At 37.9% G+C, this 22648-nt stretch overlaps 1 protein-coding gene across 3 annotated transcripts in view; it reads right to left on the minus strand.

Moving 5' to 3' along the window:
- Positions 1–1025: 1025 nt before the first annotated feature.
- Positions 1026–22648, minus strand: part of RBM33 (RNA binding motif protein 33) — a 145473-nt gene continuing 123850 nt past the window's right edge. For 2 of the 3 annotated variants that reach the window (XM_048837598.2, XM_048837597.2), the window contains exons 18-19: positions 8308–8396; positions 1026–8089 (exon numbers count right to left, since the gene is read on the minus strand). In XM_048837598.2, coding sequence (XP_048693555.2) covers positions 8041–8089; positions 8308–8396 — 138 coding nt within the window. In that variant the 3' untranslated portion in view covers positions 1026–8040. Of the gene's footprint in view, positions 8090–8307; positions 8397–16316; positions 17538–22648 lie in introns of those variants that run through there. The other variant, XM_048837599.2, reaches the window with a different exon arrangement.

Here is a 22648-nt window from a genome sequence, read left to right on the forward strand (position 1 = left end):
GCATCCTACACAAATGATTTCGAAATTAGTCTTCGTAAACATTTGTTTTCAAGCTTCTTAAAATTGATTTTATTTTGGATAAAATTAAGCAATATTTTGTACCAACAATAGGCTATTCCTGTAGATTTAAGCATAAGATCCAGTACGTCAGAGATATTTAATTTACATGAACTTCTTACTTAAACTTTCTGAGATCTCGACGAATCAGTGTTCATTAAATGCCTACTGTGGGTATCGGTGATTTAAGGACTTTGGGAATGTCATGATAGTCTGTTCTGAAGTTGGAGGATATTTTCTCTTGTTCTAGGCTCAGTAATAGTTATAGGCTGCTACATGACATTGAAAGCTTACAAGCTATTTCACATGCAGCAGTTTGAATCTCAAAACTGATTTTCTATTATGAAAATACTGGGGCCCTTCTTATGTGAGTTATAGTACATACATTCTTCACAATACTCTAACACACATTTTTATGTAAATAATGGTGCCTTAAAAAATCACACTACAAATGCGAGAAGTGCACTGTGAATATAGGATCTGGTTCTGATTGCTGCTACACTGAAATATTTAAGTGAGTGGAATTACTCTCTATTTACATTGATATAACTATGTTCAGACTCTGATCCATGGTGATCATACTGGGATCATTTACACCTTTGTATCAGGTCTTGAATTATGCACATATTGTCTGGCACTGGTTAGGCGAGTGGCCACTCATAACTGTTTGACATTTAGATTACTAATTTATGCAAAAAGCCGTATTTTTACTGTCACCTGTCCCCATCCCCTTTTGTCTGCTTATTCACCTGTGGTGTCTTTGAAAAAATAAACTAAATTGCAGCCTCTCTGGGTCATGGATTGGCTTTTTGTTCTACTCATTTGCAGTGCCTAGAAAATGAGATCCTGCCGTATGATTGGGCATCTGTGGGTGCTACCAAGAAATAATAACGATACGTGGTATTTGCAATTTGTGACAAATGTGAAGTTCATGTTGTGCATAAGAACAAGATACAAAGGCAATATGCTACAAAGAAAAGGAAAAATATTTTATTAACACAATTTAGTTACAATAAATACACTTAAATACATACTGACATTTGAAGTATGGAATCACATATAAGGAACTTGTACATTATTTCTGTGTTTTCATTTTTACATTCACACCTAGCATATACCACCGAAGGATATCTAATGCAAATGGAAGGACTTAGTATAACACTTAAGAAATAAGTAAAATAATGTGTGTAGATGACGCAGTAGAAAACATGAAGCAGATGAACCCACAGTGGAGTCAGTATCATGATACAGTCGCCTCTTGAATTTATATTCTGAACTCCTAATAAACACAAGCTTCATAATCCAGATTAGAGCAGTACATTTTAAAGTATAGTTTCAATATACCCCAATCTACCCAGCACTTAAGAGTTTCTAGGTTAGGAAGGATCACATTCAGTAACAGTAATAGGGGTAGAATTGTTCGGACAGGTGCTCATTACGGCTAAGTGGCAATGATACAGTACTATTACTATCACTGAATTCAAGAACAGAACTCCTGCAAAAGTAAAGGACAGAAACAAAGTTAGTAATTAGTCTCATATCTCCTGGTATGCCACAGAAGCTAGAGCATATCTGGAAATTGCTGTCACTCCCCTACGTGGAAAAGAGCTGTGAAACAAAACGGTTAAGTACTATTTTCTCTACACCTTTGGAACGTGCAACACGTCCTAAAGCGTGAAACCTCTCAAAATGACCCCTCCTTTGGGTGGCAGCTGTTTATGCTCAAACATTTACAACTACCATCTGTAGGAAAGATGCAGCAGTACAATCTACTTTCAATACAGGCGACCAAAGCCTTGTATGAGGAAACTAGAATAGAGAAGGATTCTGAGAGACGGGTACTACAACTGTCAGGCAGGCGAAAAGAGAAAGTTGTAGACAGAGATGAGAAGAATGCCAAGGAGAAGACAGCAGTAAAGAATTAACATTCCTGCAGGTGAATTAGGAGTGAGGGGAAATAGGAAGGGGACAGAGAGAGCGTGAGGGGAACCAAGGTGACTAAGGATAACTTGGTAAAAAAATAAAGTGTTATGACTTGTTTTAATGGTGTCTCTTCTTAAGGGTACAAATTATATGGTCCATTAAAGACAGATGATCAACTGTAAATAATTCATTAGTCTTGTCTTTGTTGTATCTGTAAATGAAAATGTATATTAATTTGAAAGTTAAATTACGGAAAACCCCCATCTCCTGCAAAGTAGTCCTGCAAAAAATTGTTTCATTAGTGAAAATAAGTAGTTTTATTTCTATTTATGCAAAGTAAACCTGTCAGACACTAGAAAAATTACTATGCACAATGAAAAGCCTGAACTATGAAATGCATTTTAAAAAAAGGTAAAAATAGCAGTAAAATGCTTCTTTTAACAGTGATTTTCCATATAATCAGATACTATTTCAGCCATAATATATTTTATGCAACTGTACACAGGACTGTTTTTTTTTCTTTTTTTTAAAAAACTACATTTAATCTGTAATAAAATTTAAAATAGTGTAAGCTCAATTAACTAGGATGCTGTTAAATTAAAAATCCTTGATGTAAACCTGTTGAGAAATTATGAAATATGTGCAACGACCCCTTTCCATTTAGAATTAGAAAAATAAAGTGTCCAACTTGAGAAGTGAGAAAGTAATGCAAGTGCTTGAAGACCCAGTGAAATTAGCCTTCCCGTTAAGTTTTACATAGTGCAAAAGACAATGTAGTTCCCACCAAAATAAGCACAGAAATGGAAACTGAAGAGTAAACAAAAAAATAAAAAAAAATTTACCCTGCAAAAGGTCGTGCTAAAGACTAAAACAAATGATCCTTCCCAACCATATTATACCAGAAGATGGTATACGTGAGGATCCAATATGAATCAGTGTTTTTGTTAATAAGACCTTACGCTCATGTGGAGAATAAGTTAAAACGTAGGCAATTTTTATGATAAAATTAACTAGGTTACAAAAAACCTTACATAAAATCCTTAGGATTTAATACTAACTTAAGATAAAATGCTTCCAGTATTAAAACTGTTGAATTGATTCATATTTAAAGAATGGTGCTAAGTAACATTTCAGAATCAAAACCGGTTTAAAGGTAACATTGAAACAAGAGCCTTAAATTACCCTAATGATTTATTCCTCTCAAAATCTAGTGGACTTTCTTCAATCTGTCTAGTGCCTCTTTCCCCCACATTTATTTTTCATCCAACACTGCTGCTAGAAAAATCAAAGTACCAAAAATAGCTAAAAAGAAAAAAGTTACACCTAGAGGACCAATACTAAAAATCCTGTCTAACAGTAAGTATGTGAAGCCAGAAGCATATCCTTGGAGTAGAAACATACATAGAATATTGCAGTGCTAACAGGGAGGACAATACAACATCTACAGGAGTATGGTGGAGCGCAAATCTAGGACATATCCAGAAAAGTCAAACTATGGATAAAGGCAACACCCACAGCTACTTCTGCTAATTCTAGGAAGTGGCCACAGCATCTTCTTAGAAGGGGCAAAACTTTTAAAACTGGCCAGACTGAAGATACTATATTGTGTAAACATTCAAAAAAAAATTCAGGACGAAATAAAATGCTCTTATTTATTCCCCAAAGTAGTCAGAATTAGTTGCTATAATGTACCTAAGGTGGTAATGTAGTAATACACAGGCATGCTGAGAATACCTACAGTTTTGTAAAAGTTCTTCAGACTAAATCTCTGCAATGGAATTCAACTATGAAAGGAATTAAGATGTCCAATGAAGATCTGGTAAATTAGTTACTAACGGGGCCTTAAGCAGAGCTGTGAAAATTAAAACCAACCTTAAACCAACCTTAAAATTTCAGAACCAACCCCCAAATGGGAATTAAACCTATTAGTTGAAGATTTATTTTTGTCCTATATTCTGTAGATCTGACTTCAATATTTATAAATATAATCTTTTGTCCAATTACATTGGAGATGAATCAGTCATTCTTGGCCCACATCAGCCTGCTAAATTAAAAAAATCTGTCACTATAGTTTATAAAACATTTTGTAGCAATTCCTATATTTATGAACATTCTATAGGTCTGCACTTCTGCCTCTCCCCATCCATAGGATTTTACCAAGCTCCTCAATTATGTTTAATGGTTTCTTTTCATCATACAAAGTGTGCCATCCTGCTCTCTGAGATTGTGAAAAGAATAAAATGTTAACATCACCAACTTGAATTGTGTGTTGAACAACAAAAACTAAAATAACCCCAAGCTCCCAATCTTTGAGAACAATATCTTTAGACCGACCACTTTGTACTTATACAACAAAAAAAGAGCCTCCTCTCTTTCCCCCCCCCCTCCCCCCCAAACCCAAATCTTGGTCTGACATGAGAATGTGAAGACCTAGTGTAATGTATAATCCGTTTAACCTTTAAGGACAGAGGCTTCTTAAAGAAATTAAGAACATTCTTCTATAATTTCACACATAATATGGCCAGACCAATCTAGTAGCCAAGATGTGATATGATAGAGTAAAATGAATTTAGAAGTGCCACAAGATCAAAACAAGATACCTGAAAAAGAAAATATATATATATATTTGGCTCCACATAATCACCTACTGTATATTTACCTATTAAAATAGCATTACTAAATTTAAGTTTCTCTGAAACTTGTGAACAAATAATACACAGATCAGGATATATGTATTGACTTACTAGCATCTTTATAAAAATTTGAAGAGATACACAAAAACACATCAACATTTATGGAACCATGTCCATTAAGCTTAGATAAGACAACACAAAAAAACTAACAAGTAGCTAAGATGTGGTTGAATTGTAAGCACTTTGAGTAACATCTTTTAATTTTAAAAGTTCCATATTTACATTGTATATTAAATGCAATTTTTGCATTCTGCATCTTATTTTAAATGCATGATAAAGAAAGAACAAGATAATGGTTGCAACAGATCTTCCAAGAAAATTAACTTAAGGTGGCCAGATTTAACGAAATGCTGTAAGAGAACATGGAAATAACATGGTCTTCTAATTTTACCTCTACTTCCTTTGCTTTTGTGGGAGGAGCCACAACAAATGGAACCAAACTGTGATGCTATTGTTCAAATTGGTCATTGCCAGCAAATCCAGTTTTAAGTTATGAGTTTATTACTGAAGATATGTTTTATTGAAACATTTTTAATGTATGCCTAAACCTAATGGTTGTTCTTACTACTGTACTTTTTTGAAGATCATCCTGTTAAAAAGATTTGTAATATACAGGATGTATGTATGTGCATAATTGTATCCATATGAACATACATACATACAGAACATACTCACAGTCCCCATATGATACCCAGCTGCTGTGATAAGCAGCTACAGTCACTATCAAATATGTCTGCATTCTATCTATGCACACACAGTCATCTAAAGGAACTGTCTATAAAGAGGGATATATACAATTATTAAACAATGCTTACATCGCTCCAATCTATTTGGTAAGTTTAAGGAGACATTGTTCATGTCTTTGTTTTCAGTGCCCCAGGATGGTTATGTGGGAAAACGTTTAAAAGACCCTGACTAAAAATTCTTAATCCTCTAGTTGCCAAATGTTGTTCTCCTAGGAACTGATTCAAAACCCACTGAAGTCAGTATGAGACTTTCCATTGACTTCTTTAGGCTTTGGATAGGGCCCCTATTCTTTAGGCCTCAAAAAAGCTCATATTCCATCAACAACATCTGCTTATAAAAGAACAGCTGATCAGCTGCAGACTTGCCCACTGCTGGACTTTGCCTACTGAGCTATTTGTGGTCACATCTGGCCCATACTTCCATAGGCAGACACTCGGGTCCATTTATTTTCTGGATGTTTTTCCAACCTTCCCCTCACAGAGAAGCTGTTCCTTAACAGTGGGGTACGTCACCACCTTTAATGGCCCATCTGAGATGTAAGCATTCCTTTTTAACAATAAAAAAATACAATATTTGTGGGGTTTAGTAATGGTGGATGTGAGGAGGGAAGAGCACTAGTGAGAGCCAAGCACCATGGAAATCAGGTATCATGCCTTCACATACAGCCCCACCAACTCATTTCTACCTGTGACACATCTGCTACTCCCAGTCTTGGATCTGTCCTGAGCAGAGATCATCAATTGTGCTGCACTGCGCCAAATGTTATGATTTAGAGATACGCAAATGTGAGAAAATCCACTTTCATATGTGAGTATTCTAATGATCTTACTGTGATCTGCTAAGATACACGGTGCTAAGATGCAAATGGCTTTAGAAACTATTATTCCTTAAACATTTTCATTTTCCCATTGTAATAATGTCAATACACTACATTATTCTCATATTATGTCAGTGGAAAAAGAAAGCAGTTTTACCGCGGAGACTTTAGACACTATTTATTACTCAATCATTAATTTTTAGTAACTTCTACTTAATTGGAAATCAGTATAAAAAACTCTGCTGTGAGAAAGCCAATTAGAAAGCCTATGTGAACTGCGTCACCACTAAATTTTACATATTAGCTACGGTTTGCTGCAACTAATTTGTTTCAAACTGTCATTCTTCCATATTCTGGCACTTGTTTAGACCCCATTCACAAGCTCCTGCATCATGTTAGTGTTTTTTCTGTTTGTTACTTGAGTATCCTCAAAGATTATGAAGTTTCCAGAGGTGCCCACTTCAAAAAGTAGGTCAGCACTCAAAAGTACTGTATATCCTAAAAATAAAGAATGAAGGAAAGCTCCACCAAATAAAAACTAAGAAAATGTTTCATAAAACCTGCAATTGGATATAAACAATGGCATTTTGCTAAATTTGTCCAAAAGTAACTGAAAACTTGTTCCTTTGGAAATACCATCCGGATGGTTCTAACCCAAAGGAAGTATAATGGATTTTACCAACTATAAAATGCAATCCCCTTTAATGTTTGCACATAATTTTTAGAACTGCCAATTTCACAAGCAGCGTAACAACATCCTCATAATCCCATCTCTGTGGGGAACACCATGTCACAATTCTTATGCCTTTGCTATAATTTTTTTTTTAATGGTTTAGCATTAGTCACAAAATAAATCTCAAGGAAAAATACTAATCGACAAAGATTAAGAGGAAGCGTACTCTGCAACAGTGGCACAAAGAAACACTATTGGGAACGTACCACTTTCTCTGTGTCACCCTATTTTTAAAATGAGCGTAAGTGTTTCACTTTTTCTTTGTATCTTGCAATCCCATTTAAAAAACAATTTAAACTGTAATAAATTACTACTTGGAGTAAACTACCCCATTATGCTATTGAAAGGTGAAGACCAAGATCCTTCATTTTAAACTATGGGGGGAAATGTAGCAATGTTATTCCTACAAAGTGTTTTCATTTCACAAAGGGAGGGGGAAGGGAGTAAAGAGGGAATGTGTGTCAGACTAGAAGATGCAAAAACCGATCTAACGTATTTACAAACACAGAAACTACAGCCTTCCTGTGTCACCTCCAAAGCCTTTCAAAATATCATCATCAATCAAGTAGACCACGTCTTAAATCTATATAAGAATGCATCTTTTATCTTCTCAGAGGAACAACATACGTGTGTGTGTTTTGTTTAGAGAAGTGAGTTTTCATTTAAATACCCTTCACTGAAGATAAGAGCAACCATTATCAAATATTCTTTGCTATGAAGAAACTTTTTAAATTTTTCAGTGTAAGTGTTCTTTTTCTCAACTCAAGTCACTGTGATCACACAGTACAATCTTGAAGAACAATGTCTACATGCATTGTAAGCACTTTGAAAAAAAATTTGCAGTTCCATAGGGTTTCAACCGAATGTGAAGAAATCGAACACAAACTCCACTTTGCTAGATCCTCTTAAGTTCAGCTTATCTTGAGGAAATCTTGTTACTTTCTGTAGTTCTACAGAGCAGTTAAAGAAAGACTGTAAACTGAAAAGACTTCAGATCCTGATGGTTTTGCCTTTGTATCTTCTCCCTGTGTAGCTCCACAGCATGCTTCTATTAGCGTTATCAGCTATGCTCACTCAACTATCAATGCCACGTTAATGTGGGACAGATCTATCATATGCCTGTAAAATGTTAAAGAAACAGTTAGCATATTCTTCATTCGGCATACAAACTTCTACTACTATATGTATGGAGAGTAGAAAACAAGGTTTTATGAAGGTCAATAGTAAAATATACATTTGAATATGGACTTGAATATGAAGCTCTCATAGGAGACCATGATTTCAGCTTATAAAGAGGGCAGATAAACTAAAGAATGAAGCAATGGCTAAATATTTACCTGTGGAATTTCTGTTGAAATGCTAACGCATGTGCTGGTTCCTTAAATTTCGCTATGGCTTTCCGTTGCTGAGGAAGCATCTGTAAACTCTGTGGAAGACAAAAAGCACAGTTATTTTCTCAGACAAGATCACTTTCTACAAAAAAAATCTCATTATCTTTGCTTCAGAGACATTGCAAAACTAGTAATTTTTCTGTTACCAGAAACGCTTATTGGCCTGTAAAAGGGAATTAGACTGTTAATATTATTTACATAGCTGAGATGTGAAACTGGAGTTCCCTGCTGTTCTATATGCAGAGCTTTCAGTCAGAAATCAAGTTGGAAACGCACTGGAGCTTTCCAAGAGAAGAGATTAGAGTCCAAACTTACAATTGTACAGATGGGAAAACTGAGGCAGAGATGCCTAAGTATCTTGTTGAAGTTTAGAGCCTAACCCTTCAATCTGATCCATGTGGTTGGACCATAGCATCTGTAAAGAGCCCCACTAACTTCATTGGGAGTATCCACACAGGCCCAGGTGAGGGGGTCTAGCCTTGGGGATCAGATTGAAGGATCAGGGGTACACACAAGAAAGAGTGACGGAACCAGATCTCCTGACATCAAGCCATGTGCTGTAACCACTTGGCCACACTCCCTCTATTTTCATAAAAATGTATAGAACTGGCTTTTGACAGGCATTAGGGGAAATTTATAGAATGAACTGAAATACAATAATTACAGTGCTTTGGTAACTCCTGATTGCCAGTTCAGATGAGAAACAAAAGTTACGAACTAGCATTTTAATAATTATAATGGCAAACTTTTCACGTAGAATGCAACTGGAAGAAACCTGAGAAATGTAAAAAAATATATTTACACATGATGTGCATAATAAGCAGCTACTGATTCATAAATATGAACGTGACATATGTTCAACATGACCGGAGACTCACCTAAAAGAAGATCTGCCCCACTTCCCTTTCTCCAAAGACCAATATACAACCTATGAAGTCCAGAGTTATGTTCAAGTTGGGAGAGGGAAGATTTAATTGAAGAGACTATGTAAGGCACCCTTCAACTTTCATGGGGATTGATAAAACTATACTTAAAAATATTAATCCCAATTTGCAGCACACCAATAAAGATGTTTCTGGGAATTATTTTTTTTCAAACTAAGAGTAAGTCTACACTGCAATATAAACCCAGGGCTCGGACCCGGAGTCCCAAGACTGCATGGGGGTGGAGGGTCCGAGCCCGAGTCAAGCTGGGAGCCAGGTTTTAAGTCTTATTGCTTTGCAGTGTAGATGCAGCCCCGCTGGACTTTGGCGCTGAAAGTCCACCAAAAATATCCCACAACCCCACACACAGACTCTCTTTGTCCTCTGGACAGTCAAGTTTAATGGACAGTCAAGTCTTCCCACAATCCATCAGGAACAAAGTGCGAAAGCAGTCACATTTTGGGAGTGCACTAGAAAGTCTCAGATATCCGTAGCTGGACTCAGGCCTTCATAATACAGTGTAGACACAAGAGCGCCAGGCTGGGAGCCAGGGTTTAACAATTCCTATGCTGGGGTTACAAATAAATGTAGATGCTCAAGCCCTAGGTTAATAAACCCAGGGTTTGCTAACTCATTTCTACTAACCTTGGCCTTACACTGCAGTGTAGACACATCCCGACTCTTAAGTATTCCAGCCATAAAGGCTGGAATATCATCTTACACAACAAAACTTCAAGACATGCACAATCTAAAACAGAATCAACACGTTATCTTACTACCGTAACAATTGTTCTTCCTCACTCTGTTCCTCTGATTGTCACTGTATCACTACATCATGTCTAAGGGCAGGTCTACTCTGCACATACACACACAAAAAAATGTATTCTTAACTCAGGTTAAGTAACACACATTAGTGAACTTGGGTTCAAACTATGGTTGCCACCTGTCTGGCCTTTACCCAGACAGTTGGGTTTTTGGCTTCTGTGTCCAGGTGCCATTTAGGGTTGCCAGGTGCCCGGTTTTTGACCGGAAAGTCCAGTCGAAAAGGGGAACTGGCAACCCTAAATGGCACCCAAACTAAAAATCCGGTTACCAGGGGGAGGTGCCGGGTCATTACCCTGTACCAGTCCCTGCTCAGCCAGAGCTGCCTTCTACCCGCAGGCAGACTCCTTGAGACGATCCAGCAAGCAACAGGGGGAGAGGAAAGAGGAGCAAGTGTTGGGGGCGGGGCCTTGGCAGGGGAAGGAAGAGGTGGGGCAAGGGCAGGGCCATGTCCAGTTACCAGCAGTTAGAATGGTTAAAACAGGAGTGAAGACATGGAAACATAGCTTTTAACTCCAGTTAGCTGGTCGAGTTCTCCCCCAGACTCAACTATAGGTTTTAACTCGAGCTGCTCACTTGAGTTGCCATGTCTTCACTTCTATTTCAAGCTGAGTTTGCTGATGCAGGTTAGTAACCTGAGTTAAGAACACACTTTTTCTGGAGTGTAGGCAGTATAGACATACCCGTAGATTGTATTGCAAGCTGTCTGGAGCAGGGATTTTACCTTTTTGGGTTTCTGTAAAGCACTTATCACCTTTTTTTGTATTACAGAGAAGTAACCAGGAAAAGACCGTAGGGCTCCTTTTCTGTGCATTTTATTCAGTCTGTTGTGCTTCACAATTCTGTGATTAGTACCTGACTGCAAATTCCAATCCCCATTGCTGAATGGAGCATCTCTAAAAATGGGTCTAGATCTCTCCTACAGCTAGACACATGGCAACCCACTACTCTCCTTAGAATGCGGTGAGAAAACCAAACACATGTAGCCAGCATGGCTCTGAACGGCTGGTTCTTCACTTGATCTCAAGTAAATGCTGCCTATGCTCCTGTGTGGCAGCTGCAAGAGGCTCTCCATTTATCTCTGCTGCTCAAGGACAGCAGTGTAGTCAGTGCCATGTAATGGGTACTTGCACGTTCACTTTTTTCCTTTGCTTTATATTAAAGGAGCATCTTCAAAGTTTCAGGAAAACTATCCAGATTTGCTGCTTCAGACAATTTGGAGAATGTAAGATGTAACTCTTTGCTCTTTTACAAAATAGAAGTTAAAAAAAAATTAAATAGCCTTCCACACCCCAGATTTTTCCAGAATATTTCAAAGCATGGAGCGAGCAGCATCATTCTTGGGAGTTTCTAGACAAAATATTTGCTTTTTCTTGTTACTGTTCATTACCAGCTAAAAAGAGCTATACCTTTACAGCAAGTGGGGACAGTGTATTCTGCCTTGAATAAATTCATTCTTTAAATTCTTCATATTTCTTAACTTAGCAGGGGATATCAGAGTTTTATGCTAGGTAGCGTAGTGTGGTCTTCACTATTTCTCTCAGTGAAGAACTGAAAGGCAGTATAATGATGTCTCCTCACTTTAACTGGTTGCCAAATACATCAAGCTTTTTTGTTTTCTATCAAAATACTGAAACTCTCCCTGCAAAATGGATCCTAGACTACTATTTTACCATCTAAGGCAAAGAAGATGGCATTAAAGCATCAATGGCCCAATTGTAGAGGTAAGGTGTGCAAACAAGGAAGGACAAAAAATGAGCAACTTAAGCATGAAAGAAGTGTACCTTGGAATGTGGTCAAGTGTGTTTGTGCTAAAAGTCAAAACAATGATGAGCATAGGCATATATGTTAATATGACTCCTGGAGCACACAAAAAGGGAAATGGTCAAAAGTGAGGGGTGACTGTGACAATCATTGCATACTGACTCTCCCTGACAGTAGGGTAAAAACTTCTATTTTCACGAATAACTTAATTTCACTGTAAGGCAGGAATAAGGCAGGTGTGTAATGGACTACATGTTATACCAGGAGAATCCATGTAGGTCTGCTTAACAGACAACTTCCTCAGAATGGCAAGTATATCATATCCATCACCATTTGTGATGTTCCATAAAGAATAAGGGAAGAAAAAATAATAACTGAAGACACCTGACCCAAAAATTCCATGACTGGGTGGCAATCCCAAGGAAAGAAAAAAAAATCAGTCAGCTAAAGATAATCCTTATGTTGTCAACCATGAGCATAATTGTGGCAACAGCCCTAAACTAGAGGAGGTACCATGACACTGCTTCTAGTATGCCTTTTATTCTACCTGTGTCCCAGAATCTGAGTGTAAACTTGCATGAATGTTTCCACTGAGGGTTTTGGGGGTTTTCCTTCATAGGATATGCATGAAGCATAAATGTCTGAAGTTCATTGAGTGTTTAGGGCATGTTTAAAGACGCATTTCGATTACAACAGAAAACTACACTGGCACCAGTGAGGTAAGGCTGTTACTTTAATTTTTTCTTTTACGATTTAGGTAACCTACTTATGGAACATTAATAGGAAAATAATAGTAATCTTCTTTCAGTGAGACATTTCCATGAACACAGAAAAACATTCAATTTAACAGGAAAGTATTCACGTTTCTACATACAACGTATGTATATACTTCAAACATGAAACTTTCTTCACAAGGATATGATGTTCCCATCATACACTACAGCATTTTCTATTCATATCGTATATTATACGCAATCTTTAACTAAAAACACCAGTTTGTTAAAATCCTCAGTTTTTCAGTTGTTACATATTAAAATTAAATCGCAAGCATGACATTAATGTCACAATGACACTTTGATTATGGGAAAGCATGAAAGTTTTGTACCAAAAAATAGGAAAAATAACTTGACTGCAGGGGCTAGACAGGCTCTTCAGGTTGGACAGTTGTTTAAAAAACAGCAACAGGCACGATGATTTCAACATGTTTCTTCTGCCCATACAGCGTATAAAGTAACTATTCACAGTAACAAGAGTGGAGGTGTAAATTAAATGGTTTTTGAAAAGATCTGCAAATGGATCACATTTGCTACATTAGACAAACACTTTTCCTAAATTATTAGAAGGATTACAGTATATTTGTAATATAGAGCTTCAGCACAAATTCTTCAAGCTAGTGGACAGCACTGAGAACCCCTCCTTCCCAAAACTGTTACTAAGAAATCTTGATGGGCCTGATTCTCATTTACATTAAGACCATGCTAGCAGTGTAAATTATGCTCACTTTAGGGCCCCTTTAATTTCCACAGCAATGTAAAAGGGCTGTAGTATAAATGAGAATCAGACCCAATGAGAAATACTTGAGATTTCATTCATTTTCCTGTTCCCTCCCCGCTTTAACCTGTAACTTCCCACTCTCTTGTCCCTTATTGTAGTTTTCCTGCTCAATTTTCTCTGTGGTCTCCCCTCATTTTCTCTTCCTTTCAGTCTTCTCCAACAGAATGGGGCCATTCAGTCAGAACCACATTCCTGACCACTAGCTATTTCACAATGGTACCAATATTATAAAACTGACACTATTTCTTATAGTTTCTCACTGCTGCTGGTGCCTCCTGGAATGAGGAAGAGCATAGAATGGTACAAGCAGAGATATTACTACCGGAAGGGATCCATCTATTGGAAATGAGGAGTCAAATATTAAAGCCTGCCCCCCTGGACACAAGATGTGGGTCAATAGGTCCTTATTTGTATAGCATTGTGAGGGAGTCATGCTACATGTCTTGGAGCTTTACTGAAATTTACTGCATGGCTTTAAATATTAAAATTTAAGTGTGAAGGACATACTGCAATATATACAAGGGGTCCATTGACAAAGAACCCCTAAAATTTCACCCTGGATGTGGGGGGTGGGGCAAAGAACCTTTATTCCCTTCAAAGAAATGCTGAGAAAACGTGTTAGCTATAACTATTTGGCACAAACTTATTTGCTTAGACACGTGGTACGCTATCACTGACAAAAGACGTTCTGTAGTGTTTTTTGCCTCCATAATTGTCTCCTGCTAATTTCAATCACAGCATTTGAGTAACACGTGAATAATTATGTTAGTCAGTAGTCTAGAGTATTTGGAGTACATTATCCAGTCAGTATTCAGCCAAAATTCACTATCTATATTCTAGTACAGGAATGAAAAAAATAAGACAAATCCACAGTTCCATGAGGCTTCTGTAGTAATCTCATGCTACATCTACCAAGCATTAGGAAGTTATTATTATAGAAAACAAAGGCAAATATTTGCCATTTTATTCCCAGGATTCAGAGTCTGTTAAGTGGCAGACAAATATCCACATTAGTTGTGATAGTTGTGGTTTATGGAGAAACACACCTGCTGCAACTATTTCAAACTAAACCCCATTTTACTTATACAAGGACACTATCAACACTGATAGAGCTGAAAATTGACATGACCTTATCGAACATTTTATTTAAACATAACTCCCAAGTGACCAGCACTGAGTGCGAAGGGCAAAGAAAAGTCTCCTAACTGGGCCTATCACCCAGTACTTTGGTACCCTCTGATTCCCTTCAGAGCATTCTCCTCCTGACTGGCACTTCATTGGCAGTGTTGCTTATACCAAGGCATCATGGGGAGCAAAGCACCAATCAGAATTGCAAGGCAAGGGGAACAGAGAATGAAGGAGTCGTAAGTGGGAAAAGGAAACAAGAAAAGAATGCATTCCCACATTACTTTCCCCCCTCCTTTCCTGTCAGCCTGGTGTCTGCATTATGCAGGATGAGCATTTCACATGTCCAGGTTGAGAGAGTCCAACTACACACACTAATCTGTATAATTTCTACAGATATAGTACATACACCCCATTGCTGCAGCACATAATATACACGAATAGGTACGTCTGATATGCTACGTATCCCTCTGTGAGCTGACGGAGGCATGCTGCACTACTCTAGAATGGGGAAGAATGGCAGATTCATCATGTTGATGTGCACTCCAAGGATTTTAAAGAGAGATACTGTACTTCCATGCAGGGAATCCAAGTGTCCCTGACCTTAGGTTTCTTCTCTTCCTCTACACTAAGTGGTGCATACAGCACTGTTCCTTGCACTCTGTGGTAGGGGGCAGCACTAGGTAGTAGCAGAAACGGACGATAAGGGTGAGAGGGAACATACTGTAGGAACGGATTTCCAGGGAAGCCTGAGTGGGAGAATGGGAAACAGTAAGGAGGACAGCTCTACAGGGTGGGGGTGTGTGTGTGTGCTGATGAGAATAAAAGAAAAGAGGAGATAACAGTGATAAAGATGAGGAGTTGGGAACTAAGGAGAGAGAAAGGAAAGAAAGAAAGGAGACAACAGCAAGAGTTGAAGAAAATGGGCAGAAGGGATGGAAAAAGCTGGAGAGAAAATGAGGAAAAAATGGAAAGCAACTGGCAGAAAAATACATATGAAGGAAAATGAGACAGGGTACAAACACAACAAAAACCCATGAGTGTGAGAAGACAGGCAAAGAACAGGTAGCAACTTTGTCTCAGGGTATGACATGGGCAATCCAGGGGTTCAGGTGCAGATACTCTATGCCATATGAGGGCTGCAACTAAGAAAGGTTGGGAAGTCATTACTTTAAGGATTTCCAGCCATCTAACAGGATCTTCAATATGTCCAAATTTTGGAGGCTGGTCAGTGTTAAAGCTTAAAAACATTGGCAGGGTAAGTTTAATATTATATTTCCACTGTAAACAGCAAGTCTTAATGTTTTACTGTTAAAGCTACAGTGTTCTTTACAAACAAATCACATTACATGCAACATTTCATGCTGACTTTCTATTTTCTTTGGGAGTTTGAATTACATTAGCAAAAATTTTACATAAGGCAACAAAAATTGCATTCTCTAGTCCTGTTTAATTAATGAACATAATTTATTCCATTGCTCCAAGTCAAAGTTGAGCAGCTTAACTATGTAATACAATTCTGATCTTTAACTTGCTGTTGAAAGTAATCACAATATACACATTGACACTTATTCTAGTCTGTGTGCTTGCAAGGAGTTGTTTACCTTACTGAAAAATAATAATTTAAAAAATGTACTTGTGTATATTTCTAAGTAATTCTTTAAAATAATTTTAAACATGTAAAGGAAAGCTGAACCTGAAAATGATAATAAAAGTACCTAAATATTTATGCTACAGCAATTCTGTGCCTGCCAGAAAAATCTTATATAAATTTTAGAATATAAATTTCCTTTTATTTAAGTTTCCTGTTCCAGAAATCCACTGGAGGGGGGGAGAGGGGAGGGGGAATACAGATTACAGGAAATTAGCACCTTCATATTTGCAAAGTAAACAAATACTGGGGTGCTGTAATTGGCTCATATCCCAAATAGGAAAGATAAGAGACTTTTGTAAGGAGTACAGAAAAAATGGAACACAAACAGTCTCAAACATTTAGGAGTAGAATATTTTCATTGGAGCAGTTCCATGCGTGTATTTGAAAACAATATCCCAAATAGCTCCCCCATGTTCCTTTCCCAAAAATATGATTTAGCAAAACTACTCAGCACCAGCTTTGGTGAGTTTGTATTGTATTGTTTTGCTAAAGTCTATCACAACAATAAAAATACATCGCTAAGTCATTTCAATTTAGTAGTTTGCAAGCTCTTCAGTACAGAGGGCACCTTTTCAAAACCTAAACACTTAGTACTTATATAGTTACCATTTTTCATTAGTAGAACTCTTTACAAGATTGGTAAGTACCGTCACCCCATTTTACACATGAGGAAACAATCACAGAAATCAAGTGCCACACAACATCTGTTGAGGAGTTTGCAAATGAGCTCAGTTCTCCTATACCGTATCCACTGGACTAGGTGAGGAGGAGCTGCAAAAGCTTCTGCTTCTGACTTCATCCTTAGTGGAGTTTGTACTATTATGATTTACAGAACAGTATCTAATACAAATTTACTTTCTCAACACCATCTTATTATCCAGACAAGAGAAACACTTTCAAAATACTTATTGAATTTGTCACTTGTTCTTGCATACTCAATAACAGAGGGTGCTTAGGTGTACTAAAGCAAGCTGCAGCAAACATTTGAAAAACAGAGGTTGATGAAGTAATTAGTATAATCAAATCAAGAGACACAAACCCCGTTCCTGTGTCACTTGCCACAGAATATGGCAGTTTAACAAAAGAAAAATCCGCTTAGCTCACTGAAGAGATGAAATACTTAAGAGTACAATCAGCCAATGTAAGTGAAAAAGAAACACAGGGATATGTCCCATCAGCTGCACTCCGCAAGTCCTCCTCTGTCATTTGCTGCTCTCTCCCCTTGCCTGAACAATCTTCAGCCCTTTTGCTAATAACTGATCCTCACAACAATGTTAGGTGTTTCTCTTTCAACTACTTCAGGACCTTCTCCCACTGCTTTAGGCTCCAGCCTCCTGTCACAGTCAATTGAAGGGAGGAAAAAAGAAGAAGCTGTATTTAGCTACTGAACAATTTTTCACAATAACTATTGATGTATCATTCCACAAACCTATCTGAGATGCACAACGCCAAAAACTGGGAAAGCAGTGAGTTTACAGCCCATCTCCCTTTAACAGTGAAATTATTCTGAGCAAGTTGCCTCCATAATTAAAACGATAGGGTAATAAAAGGAGACTGGGTAAAGAGAGCCATCTTGATAGCGGGTACATTAATTCACCAGGGAAATCTATATATAGTATTAGCAAACAGAATTAGAAAGCATTAAAAAATTATCTTATGGCATGTGATTTACCTGTACTTAATGTGAGATTGTAAATTTTGTTGACAAAAGGGTTTGGCTATTATATCATAGCTTCTCCATGATTCTTCTGTTCTGGCGTGCATTTGCACTGAGAAACACAACCATTTCAAAGAAGTACTTCTAAATTACTTTCAATTATAATACTTATTGGTGTTGCCTGGAGGTCAAATTGCCATTTTCCAGATAGGACTAGTATGGAAAAGCGATGCTCATTTCAGCTGTAAATATGAAATACTGTGGCAACGAAAATGAAAATATTTCCAATGAATTTCAGTGGAAATTTCATCTATTTACATCAGGTCTAAATTTGCCTCCAAGTGCTTGATTTGTTCAGTTTCCTTAGGAAATATTTTGATTTGTATTTCCACACACAATTACAGTTTCAATTATTGCAATTAGAACCTTTTGCATGTTAGTTCTAGCTACAAAATATTACTTGTTCTCAAGGCAACTAAATATTGTAAATGAAAACAATTAAGGACTTTACAAATGTAATTCCATTAGATAGGTTTTATTGGCTAATTAACTTCATTATATCAAGATTGATTTGTGCTCATTTACAACCAGGTCTCAATTTGTCCTTCCGAGTACTTTTTGAAGGGTTATGGTCAAGAGTACATTACAAGGATAAACAAAAACCTCTCAAGCTAAAATTGTTTTCTTCCATTTTCTATTGTTACATTGTATACACAATACTGTACAGGACCACTAGCTTGTGTAAAAGCTAATGGGGCATACTGAAGATGAACTCGCAACATAAAATTCAAGACTGCAAAACAAAAGTGAAAGAGATCTAATTTCTTTTAGTAAAGAGTGTTTGATCTTAAATAAAACATGTTAGTAAAGGGATCTTAATTCAAGCCTAACAGCCTGAATAAAAACTAACATTTGCTGCACTTAAACTAACACTGTAGTGAAAATGATGCATGATTGTTTCAAAGTGGCATTATTCAGGCTTTTTTTCCAACATTAGCTGAATATCACTTAACATGCTAACATATAGTTTAGCATGATATGAAGTGCTGACACTTTCAATCTTACCCTCAATATCTGGTTCATACAATACAGTTTAGGCTTGCTTTGGATCAAAAATATTTTTTCTAGTGAGGATAAAAATAAACTAGGCCACTAGTTTAAACTGTAAACTACTTGGCATATACAAGACCATAGTTTTAAATAGCTACCCCAAACCTCCTTACAGACAGAAAGTGTGTAGCATCTTAGCTTCAAGCGTATTTTGTTTTTTGCCTTTTATTTAAAAAAAAATCATGTGTACTTATGTCACAGCCCAACAGATTTGTGGGGATTGTTCAATTCACCAATGAAAACTTGCTAAAAAATCAGTTATGTTCTGGAGTAATATTTTTTCATTTTATTTCTTCCTAAACTATGAACTTTCTGCTTAGGAAATTAAGGACTGACGGCACTGGCTACAGCAGTGGTCCCCAAACTTTTTCTGTTGTATCTCCCTGGGAGCCATGGCTGGGAGTGGGGCCAGGAGCAGAGCCAGAGCTCTGGTTGGGAGCCAGGGCCGGAGCAGCGGTTGGGAGCTGCGGTCAGGACCCAGAGCTGCAGTGGGGGATATGGCTGGGACCTGGAGCTGCAGCAGAGATTGTGGCCAGAAGCCGGGGCTGCAGCTCTGGCTGGGGCTGGAATGGAGTTGGGGGCAGAGCAGGGCTGGGTGGTGCTCCCGCCCTGCCCCCTGTTGAGGCTGGTCGGGGCCTGGCCATGCCCTTCCGAATGTTCCACTGGGCTATAGCCACACACAGTGCAGGTACATGTTGTCTGCATGCAATTTTGACAGTGCACTTTAGTGTTGACCTGTTATTCTAGCCCTGAGTTAGAAAATCTTCTCAATCACTGATGAGTTGTATGAAACAAAGTAATGTCAACTAGGGAAAAGGTTCCACTGAACTCCTACAGTTGTGACTTGAACTGCATTTCAGTTGAAGTCTTCATAGATGACATGTTATCATATTAATCTACTACATTATCTTCCATACATTTAATGTTGGGTGATACACAAACTTAGGTTCGTCATGCTCCTATTGAAGCTAACAGTAATACTCTGAATAAAATGGAACTTTTGCACAAGAAAAATGCAGGCTCAGGCCTTCTGGTATTAAAAAAACAATTATACTATGAAGCTTAGAATCCCATAATTTTGTAAAAGACTGTTATCCTAAAACTTACTTTACCAGCTTCTGCTTTTTGGATTCCAAATGCAGGTGCTAGGAAAATACACATACAATTAATTAATCTGTATATCATAGTTACGTTGCTATAATATTCAGTGTAATAGCCTCAGTTTTGTCTCCCTGTTAAAGACAGCTTTACACCAAAGCAAACCATTACTAGTATATATAACTCCTTCCCATAATAGTTTGTGTGTATATAAACACACCCATTCTAATAACCTCACATGAAAGTTATTTTCAGCATTCTCTGTACAAATTTATCTAGACTTCTGTCCAGATCACTATTTAAAAAAAATCTCCTCCTTTTAACAATTATCTAGCTGACTTGTACAAAATTCCCTAAGAAGCATTTCAGAATTGTTAGTCCCATTCCCTCACCCATGTACTTTCTTTCATGTTAAAAAAAATCCCTTACACAAAAGAAGCAAAGTGAGCACTTGAAAATGTATCAGTGCTACCCAGTACTATCCATATATAGTGATATATCTTGCACATATAAAGACAGTAGTTACCCATAATGTGAAGTCTCAACGCCTATTTATGTTTCACTATTATACATCTATTTATAATCTACCATCTCCGCACAACCAATACCATATAGCTATTAAGTACAATTTAAAAACTTGGTTTCTTTTCATACTAGCCTACCAATCCTAGAAAGTAATTTTTCATAATAAGTACTATAATAGTTTCATAAAACAAGAGCATGTCTGTGTGATCCTACAAAAATGAGCTATTTACCTAACCTCATGCTCTAGTATTTGTACACATATGAAACATTTTCTCCACTCTGCCTGTTTGCCCCAAGAAGTAAACTGAAATTAACAAAAATTCTGTTGGGTATTCACAGAGAAGATAATTCATGAGGCTTTTGCTTTACTAGCACCTGCCTGCATGAAAAGAACAAGTGTAAGGACAGCAAATGTATTACATGCATGTTTCCAAATAAAACAAAGGTAGATGGAGATACAGTACGTTAAAGCTGCTAAACCTTGTGCTTGATGCCAAAGTCTCTTCACATTTCTCAGCTCCTTTAATTCAAGACAGCTAGCTGGATTCCCCCCATGGCAGCTTGGTTCTGCAGCTCCGCCTCCTGTGTGGCTTAGGTACTGCTGCACTGAGCTACACAAGAAGTCCAGTCACTCTTCAGCAACCTCTAGTCTCAAGCAGTAGATTTCTTCTGACTTTAGGAGTTCAAAAGAAACCGATTCAAATTTCAAGGAACATACTCTTCATTTGGATGACTTGGCCTAACTGGATGGAGCAGCACAGGATGAAGGCCCTCCTCTTGGATCCATCTCAGGCACAAAGGATTTTCCACTACAACAGATCCAGAGGAAATGGAGCAGGATCATTCAGAAAAAGTTAAGAAGGACCTACAATGGAACTACTCCTGGAAACACACACAAAATCCCACCCAGTGGGATTCTGAAGCACTTTCAAACCCTGATCATTTACCTCCCACCCACCTCCGCTCTTGAAAGTGAAGCCACATTCCTGGCCTACAGATCAAATGCCTTTAAAACTAGATCTAGAGAGATGGAAGAGAAGGAGATTAAGCTTGATACATCTGACTGAGGAGAGCTGGCAGCCAATTCAGTTCAATTGATGGAGGCTCTGCAGCTCTATAAACCCTTATCCATCCTTTCTCCTGACGGGTGCAAGAGACAAAAGCTCTGAGCCCTGGAAAAATTCAGAAAAGGCTGTCCTTTTTCCAAAGCTGTATTACAAAAACAGCTGGAAGTGGAAGATGACAGTCAGAGATGTACTACAGGTATTATAATGGGGTGGTAGCACTCTTATAGTTAAGATTGAGATATGTATCAAGTTAATAGATCACCATTGTTTGCTATAGATTAGCACTGCTTGACAATCTGAATTGCTTCAGCAGTTAAGCCTATGTGACCGATACTCTGTTGAAGAAAAGTGAATTCAGGCTAACAGGGATTCAAAGTTATTCACCTGAAAGCCTGAACTACGTACGTTGATATTTTTCAGCAGATTGTTCTTTTCCCTGTCTGTCCCAGAGTTACCATGGGATAAGAGAGACCCTGGGAACACTCTGCAGTAAAAAAACCCGTTTCCAACTGAACTGGTTTGGAAGCTGGGGGACAGGGAGGGGAGTCAGAGGTGACAGGAATGGCTCCACTTGAAATCTGTCAATAAACCAGGGTGAAACGAAAAGTGGAGAACATGCACGCTTCGGAAAAAAAACAAACACAGTTCCATTAATCCCAGGGAAGAGAGGCCATACATTTCAGAAGGTGTTTTACCACTGTAGAAAATCCAGCAGAAGTCTTCTGTCTGTAACCTCTCCAGGAACGAAAGTGGCTAGAGGGTGAATAGAAGCTGGAAGTCCTGTGCAGATGAGATTGCCAGCATACTATGCGAGATCTGCAGAAGCGCTCACAGGTTAACAAAAACAATTTAGTGAGCCCCTTGTACTAGAGTATGACTGGGGAGGAGGCAGCATGACTGCCCTGTCCTGAAAGCAGCTCAGTGGCTAGCTGGCACCAAAGAATGATACTCTTCCACCCATCTTTCCCTTCCAGCCTCTGCTCCCACA

Source organism: Caretta caretta, chromosome 2 (assembly GCF_965140235.1).
Source record: "Caretta caretta isolate rCarCar2 chromosome 2, rCarCar1.hap1, whole genome shotgun sequence".
In the NCBI taxonomy this organism is placed as follows: domain Eukaryota; kingdom Metazoa; phylum Chordata; order Testudines; family Cheloniidae; genus Caretta; species Caretta caretta.